General features: G+C 39.3%; 1 protein-coding gene across 2 annotated transcripts; it reads right to left on the bottom strand.

The window, feature by feature from the left end:
• Positions 1-2998: 2998 nt before the first annotated feature.
• LOC115382739 (cystatin-like) lies at positions 2999-7303 on the bottom strand. 2 transcript variants are annotated; one of them, XM_030084599.1, is made up of 5 exons: positions 7163-7303; positions 6905-7061; positions 4603-4754; positions 4425-4526; positions 2999-3264 (listed from the first exon to the last, which is right to left on the bottom strand). In XM_030084599.1, the coding sequence occupies exons 2-5, from the start codon at positions 6990-6992 to the stop codon at positions 3169-3171; spliced, it is 438 nt and encodes a 145-aa protein (XP_029940459.1). In that variant the 5' UTR covers positions 6993-7061; positions 7163-7303; the 3' UTR covers positions 2999-3168. The 2 variants fall into 2 exon arrangements, with proteins under 2 accessions (XP_029940459.1, XP_029940460.1); XM_030084600.1 differs by having other exon boundaries at positions 6905-7036; positions 7163-7296.
• Between the last annotated feature and the right edge of the window lie 988 nt (positions 7304-8291).

Genomic DNA, 8291 nt, shown 5'->3' with positions numbered 1-8291 from the left:
ATCTCTGTGTAATTCTTGAAGATTCAACAAACTCTTCAAGAAGCTACTTATTACAGTCAAGTATGTGGAAATGAAAACATGATTTTAGGAATTACATTAAATCACACTTAAAAGCACAGGAAAAAGGAGAGGTGAGAGCACTATTCACAAAGAAGAGGAAAACTGAACATGAAGGAGCTCTATCAGCTGGACTCAGAACACAACACATCAATCAGAAACACACAGATGATCTGTCTTCACAACACAACTGAAAAAAATGAATTATAGACAACTACGACTCATTGACCCTTGTCATTGTTTCATGTGACATGTTCGTTGTTGCTATCTGCTTTCATTTTATGTATTTGTTTTTTCTTTGCCTTTATTGTGGCCTTCAGGATTCTTCTTCCTACCCTCTGTCTTTTCCCATACTGTCTCTAATGTATGATCTTTTCTGACGGGCTCTGACTGCATGCTCTTTTCCTTGTGCCGAGGCCTGTTGTAATTATGATTGCAGTTCTGTTTTTGCCTGTATTTTTTAAATTTTAGAAACTGCATTTTTTAGGGTGCCACTGCAGCTGGAAATTAGCCATGAAGGCCAAATTTGCCCCTTTAACAGTATGATGAATTGAAGGACACAGTCCACATAATCATAAATCAATAAACTAAACTAAAATAAAACTAAACTGAGGCTTAAAGATCACAAGAATCTATCTCAGTTTAATATGACTGAAGTAAGGGTGGAGCCATTTCTACTTATTGTTGGCAAGTTCTTTAGTGTATTTAAATATTTTTGTTGTTGCAAAATACAGACACTTGGTGGCAGTATTTAGGCACAGGTTGCATGGAGGGCATAGGCCACAGGAAGAGGATGGCACTGGTCAGGGGAAACAGTTCTCTCCAGACCACCAAACAGAACAGGAATACACTCACTCTAAAAAGAAATGTCTAGACTCAACAAAAAAAAATCAACGCAACAGTTTGCATTAGTCTTTTTAAGTTATGGCAACCTCAGAAATTACATTGAATCAACAAACTATATTACTTTCAGTGAATTCATTTTTTGTCATCAGTCAAAGATCATTTTAAGTACTGCTTACTTAATAAATGCAAGATTTTTAAGTTGATAACTCAAATAAATTGGCTGCCCACTTTTAAGTTGTTAAAATGGCCAGTTTCTGTTGAAGCTTAACGTTGTGAGTATTTGGGAATACGATGCTGTCATGGGCACTGTGGACTGATTCTGCACAGGTAGAATCAGGATATTAATAAGCCCAGAGGCAACTGCGAACTGCTCTGTTGAACTCTATGAGTTTTGGAGTCATAGCAGGACCAGATTAAATGCTCAATACTTCTCATTCCAGGTTTGACACAAAAAGTAACTAAACTATTTAGATTAACTGAACAAGAACACAACCAAACACAACTACCAATAACACTATTAACATCAGAACATCGAAATAAATAATGAAATCAATGTTTAAATCTTGAATATCTCATCCCAAACTCCCATGATGCATTGCGGCACTACCATCATCATTGTTAAATTCTTCAAAGAGCCTGTTTCCTTTACGCTGTGACCAACAATAACCATGCCGATGTGGTGTCCTTACCCTACTAAAAATGAATTTTAGTCACCATGAAATGTTGCTTGTATCGAGGTTTTTCATCCTGCTAACCGACTGTCCAACTTGTCCAGGCATGTTGTGTGGCGAGAGGGAACTTAAAATTGTGAAGTCAACGTTGACAAAATCAAATTATCAAGCCAAGTTTGTTAAGTTATAACAACTTGAATTTTGTTTTAAACCCATCAACAATGAATTTTGAGTTCAAACTGCAAGCAAAATTAAGTTGATGTAATTTAGAACATAACAACTTTTTCATAACTTGAAAAAAATAGGTTTTTTCAACTTAGAAAGTTTATCAAAATCAACTAATTACAATTTTTTACTTGGATCCATGTATTAATCAAGTGGTGTTAAAAGCTCCTCTGAGTTAGTTTTTAGAGTGCTCGACAAAATACACCTACAGGCAATTTAGAGGCACCACTTCTTCCCATTTTGGGAGGAGGATCCAATATTCAAACTCTGCTGGGATTGCTCTGTGACAGCAGTGTATTTGTGTTAAGGCAGATTCTAAACTTTGTAGAACTTCAGTGTTGTTCCATTTCAGTGATGTGAGCGAGACCAAAGCACAACGAAGAGGTGTGGCCGACATGACTGTCATCACAATTACATTAAGTTGTTGGTTTAAATCTTTGATCCCTTCAGCTCAGCTCACAGTGTTTATATAACAGACAGGAGACATTGTCAGAATTACGTAATGAATGTCTCCAGAACAGAGTCATGGTGAGAATGCAGACCAAATCATTCTGTGCAGCTTCGGTCTGTGACAATATGAATGTTGGGAAAAATACAACTTATAAAAGTCTTACTAGTCCAAAAAATAACCAAATAAATATAGAGCGAGTAGAATAAAGACATTTATCCTCCTCGTGTTCATTCATAGGGAAACAAAATGAGAAAACTTGAAATTTGTAGGCTGGTTGGATGTATGTGTGTGTGAGAGAGAAACAGGAAAGTGCTTACAAGTGGAAAACACTGTCGTCCAGTTCAATAATGACGCAGTGTGGAGTGAGTCGAGCTGTTAAGTGGCACAGATTTCACAGTGGCTCGCCAGACCACCAGACGGCCTCATATTACCAAGTAATGATTCGAATTTTCCCCTCTGAAGTGATGAGTGACTAATTGTGAATAAATGGTATCAGAATGGGTTTATTGTGAAGGATGGAGTTTCCATGCAACACCCAGTGAGCATCCGAGGCTGACAGTCCTCTACCAAGCAGAAAAAAACACTCTGGACGCCAGAGGCACAGCATTGCTCCTGTATTATGAAAGAGATCTGCAGATGCTGCTTGGATGATTTCTGGATGAGGACAAACTAATGAATAGTTCAAACCTGGGTTCCACACTGTGGAAACATAAGCTGATGCACCTGAGTTAGCAGGAAAACAGTCAAACTTCTTTGAGATTTTATTGAATTTATTTAGTTTTCTCCTATCTAAAGCATATATTCATCATGTGCACAATAGTAAATCATTTCTGAAACATAAAAAAGTATGTAAAAAATTTGAAGAAGATAATCAAGCTACCGAGCTATAAAAACATAGAACTTATTTGTGAAAAAAATTTAAGCCTTCTCAATTTGTTTCTTGCACTTGTGTTTCTCCACATCGTGTTTCCTGGTGTGGGCGTCGAAAGACACCCTGAAGTGGCACTTCATATGCTGAAAAAAAGGAGAAAAAAGCGTCAACAGTTAAATATCAATGAGGAAGAAATATCATTTCAGTTAAGGCTTATTAAAAAATATGTTTATTGTAATTTTTTTTATTCTTTTCTGTGTACCTATGTAGTGATGGTTTGGTTTGACATTATGAACATAATTTTGAACGTTTTGATCGATTTGATTACGTGCTAAATGTATACACATCCTCAGTTATCACATTAAATTCATACCACTTGTAGATCCCCATCTCTCTTTTGAAGCATGTGGTGTAATTGCACCAGAATAAAAAAAAATTCTTCATACCCAGTTTATGTCAGTCCATGCATTCCCAATCACAGAGAAATTAAGGCAACTTAAACTGTATGTGACACTTTGCTTCAAGAAAAAAAAGCGGGTGAATCTAGCTAAATGTCTGTTTTTATCCTCCAGTTCTGAGCTGTGAGGTCAAATCCTTTCATACAGACATCAAATTATCAGAGAACTGATAGCAGTCAGAAGAACAGGTAAGGTTTGGTAAGTTATCATTTTTAATTCACGATGTTAAAGGTGCAATAAGTAAGAATTTTAACTGCAAAAACCGAAAAAATCATTCCCATTTTTCACCTGTCAAAGGAGAAACATTCCCTGTAAACAATCTGCCATCTCTATCAACAATGTCTTGGTCAAGTTTTTTTTTTCTTTCAAAATGACAGTTTCAGGACAGAAATCTCCAATGGGCGGGGCTAGACTGTCACACTTCCTGGTTCCAGAGCCAAACATATGTGAGTTCCCGAGGTTACTAAACAAGCAGCGCAGCAATCCGTATTTCATGACAGTGCCGTCGGCCAGCCAGCCATGCGCGTGCGCCAGACGCCAGTTGTGTGACGTGCACGCGCAATGCCATTCCTGTGCGCGCGACTGCAGCCACGCGTGTGTGCACGCCACCCACTGCTATGCAACTTGAACTGTCTAATGTCACTTAAAGTCTCCAACACTGGCAACCTCCGGAGGGGGGGGGGGGGGGGGGGGGGGGGTTAGCTATGTGACATAATATTACTTGTTGCACCTTTAATATTAATATTAATGAGATGACAGGAATGGTACTGTTATGGGGGTGGATATAAACCGCAAACAGCTTATTTATATAATGCTATGAGTCGAAAAAGGAGGAAGAGATTTACCCTTTTCTTCAGACTGCAGCTGTTCACGTCATGGTTTTCAGATTTCAGACACTTGGTTTTAACCAAGACTGCATCAAACTTAAAGCCGATTCTGTTGGTCACCTGAAGAGAAGACAAGATCCAACAGTTACAAGTGGCTGGACTGACACATGTTTTATTTGTGAGAGTTAACTCTAACCTGACTCTTTGTGTTTTCCACTGACACCAGTTTGAACATCTTTTTGCTCTTAGATTGTGTGTTGAACATCTGTACTGCAAACTGGACGGCCTCTTGAACGTCCTCTGCGTAGGGATCAGTCTCGATCCAGCTTCCCATGTGATGCACTTTTTCTGTGAGGAAATAGGACAAGCAGTGAAAGGTACATATCGGAGGGAATGACATCGCAGATGGGGGAAAATCAACAACCAATTGACATGCGCATGAATGCATATGTAATCCACTCTAAAGTGCATGGGAGAAATAAATGGTTCAGTCCGACAGAATGTAGACTCAACCCAGTGACTTTCATGCTTCACTTCAGGGCATTAGCCAACAGTCAGGCTGTAAGACCACAACCCAGCTCGAGCTGCTCTCTGCCAAACCAAGCACTGATCATCAGTCCATGCTTGCCCAAGTAAACAGAAGCAAAATTTAAAGGTCCAGTTCCAGCTTTTGTACCTTGGTGGCTCAGCCACACGAAATGAAACCATCTTACTTTGTGTGTTCATGCATATATGCATTTGGTATAGGGTTCCAACTTTAAATAGATGGAGAAATACCAACAATTGTTGAAAAGAGTGCAGCAGGCAATATTGAATACATATGTGCATGGCTATGATTGAAGATGTCTTCAAATGTGCTGGATGGGAAATTGAATAAGTTAAAAATTTTCGTGGCTTAAGCGATCTGAGTTTGTGGCTCCCAAACTTTTACTGGAAAAAAGAACTGCTGCTTATCAAAGAATCTCAGTTTGCGGCAAACAAGAGTTTCCAAATGGAGAAATATCACAATAACTAAAGAATAACCAAGAGCTAATTGAGCTTCCTCATGAGGATTTTTTTTTTACCTGCTGACTGAAATGCCTCTTTGTCACACATGTCACAAGCTCTTTCGGGCTACTTGCTAATGTTCTATTTCATGGAAACTATGCAGGCTGAAAATCCAGTTTGTACCCTCAGATTGTTTGTGTTCCCAGTTGAGCACAGGCACACATTTTTCCTTGTAGTTTGGCAGGAATGTAACAGGTCTGGCTTCATCTGAGGTGAGCAAAAAAAAAGAGTTGCCCTTTCCATTCACATGCGACATGCATAATGAGTTTTGCTACTTAATTGGCCAGATGGATTATTTTGTATTCTGAAACACTCTATTATGCCAAATTAAATAGTAGTTGGGGAAGGATGACTTTTGACTGACTTATGGCCAAGAAGTCTGACTCACTCTACCCAACCGAACTGCAGTGAGCAGACACTGTCTCCAGTCTGGGAATACAAACAGAGAACTTCCTTTTTTTTTTTTTTTTTTACCTCTAATACAATGATTTCTTTGAACGAAGAGAGTATCACATAAGATAAACAAATCAATACATTGTGGGGTTGTCTAAAACTTTATTAACCTCCACCTGTATAATTAATAAACTAAGCTAAAACTAGTACTTTCTTAACCCCCTTGATGAAATTCCTTTTTTTCCTGCATTTCTCGGGTGTGGAAATGCAGCCACATCATGGTGTTATGGTGGTGCTGATGGGGGTCAGCGACCCTCTGAGGTGACCTGTCAGCTGTGGGATTCAAACTTATAAACCCCTGATCCCCGATCTGCTTCTCTAACCTCTTGGAAACAAAACATACTACAAAAAGTAACAAAAAGTGTTTTGTTTTTCCTTTTTTGATTGTAAAAATCCTACTTTTAATACATCTTACACTATCAGAAAGTTGTTTTAATTCATTTTGAATGTGGTGCCACGTTTTGATAAATTAGTGGGATGAGCAACTTTACCCGGGAAGCAATTTACCAATTTCAAACATCGTAATTTTTAAGTTCAGTCATTAAAGTTAAGTAAGATGACGTCCAATCTCAACAGGGGAGGATAATACAGTCCATGATGTTTTCCGTTGTGTGGTTCAGTGAGCAGTGGCTCGCTGTGCTGCAGCAGTAATGGAAAATAGAGACAAAACATGGTTCGACAAATGGAAAGACAGAATACGGAGTGCAGAGAAAGCCCCGCCGTGCAACAATAGCTGCAACATTACCATGTGTGTCAGAGGTGTTGGCCGGCAGCCTCGAAACGCCTGTTGATTTTGCTTTGTGTATTTTTGTGCTGTTTATGTAGAATGAGATCAAATCGTAAAATAGCAGAGACAGAAATATAAGTTTTTGATGTTGTATCTGATAGTTTTTTCCTGTCCAAGGTTTGTGAATTGGTCTTGAAGTATGTTGGGATAAAAACAGGTTGTGTCTAAATGGTAAACTGCGATATCTTTTCATCAGCTTTTCAGTACTTACTGGCAGTGATGACTTCCTCCACAGGCTGATCTCCCATACACAGATGGACAACTGACAGACATATCAGCAATGACACCGGGAGAGGCATCTTCCTTTCCTTCACCACTGTCAAACTTCTCAAAAGCTGCTTTCCTGTTGAGAGATTGTCTGAAGTCAGCTGAAGGTCCACAAGAAGGGAGAGACATCAAAGGTTGTTTAAGGGAAAAAAAATAAGTAAATTCACAAACACAAGAGGGAAAATAAAGCAAACGTATTTACCTTTCTGTTGCTTTAAATGGAGAAGCTGCTCCAGCCAATGCTGATGTGAGTCACACTGAGACAAACTGCATGTGAGGGGGGAAAGAGCTTCAACTGTTCAGCTTTTAAGCTCTGGTATGTTCAACAAGAGGGTGAAGACCACACCCACCCACAGCCAGCCACTGACATCATGCATGTGAACAGCCATGGGTTGTATTGTGTGTGTGTGAGTGTGTGTGAGTGGGTGTGGCTGACATGTGTTGGCATAGCAGTGAGTCACTGTCGCTCTGCAAAGTCCTGTTAGCTGAGAGCATCAAATCATGTCCAAAACATCAGCTGCCTTTTGATTCTTGAACAAATATCAATTATCTCTCGGAAAAGAAGTTTTAAAACCACCTGCATATGGCATGTTTTACCGAATTTATCTTGTTAGATTTAAAGTCAGCCCTGTTTCAGTCTCCCTGTTCTGTGAAGAAAATATTTCTGCCAACACCTCGGGGATTTGTCGTCGTAGTGTGAAAATGTGCAAAGCTGTAGTGAAAGCGACTGCTGGAGCATGTCAGCTTGTGTTTCACCAAGCCCAAGCTGGCAGGGAAAAGCCAGTTCAGCCCCCGTTTACATGAAAACTGTCTGGTTTAGGACACATTCACACAATGTTTCAAGTGAAAATGTACCACTTTTACGTTTGCCTTTAAGAAAAGTTTTGTGTTTCCACTGCAACATTTTGACAACAAGGAAATGGCAAAACGCTGAAAACGTTTTCATGTTGAGCCACTTGTGAGTGCTGTTGTTTGTTATTGTAATGAAGCCATATATATGGACAGAGAACAACATTATTAACACTAACATTGGCGAGCACGAGTGGACAGACCATGAAGTTGGATTGTCATTCTGGGTGACTCTTAGCTATAAAACTGTGAAGTCCCAGAGGAATATGAACGAGCAGTCATGGCCCATTGTTGTCCGTCTGACCCCTGTGCAGAAAAACTATTTACTGTGGCTGTAATACGCGTGTGCAGTAGCGGTGTTTCAGAAAAGCATTTTCGAGAAGTTGTGTTTATCCCCAAATTCATTGCAGATTTCAAAGTTGGATTTTCATTGAGTCCGAGTAAACGGACACCAAAAATGTAACAGAACTTTTCTGTTTTCA

Source organism: Salarias fasciatus (assembly GCF_902148845.1).
Source record: "Salarias fasciatus chromosome 7 unlocalized genomic scaffold, fSalaFa1.1 super_scaffold_4, whole genome shotgun sequence".
NCBI lineage: Eukaryota > Metazoa > Chordata > Actinopteri > Blenniiformes > Blenniidae > Salarias > Salarias fasciatus.
Note: the sequence above shows the minus strand (reverse complement) of the source record. Positions and strands in the feature narration are given on the sequence as shown.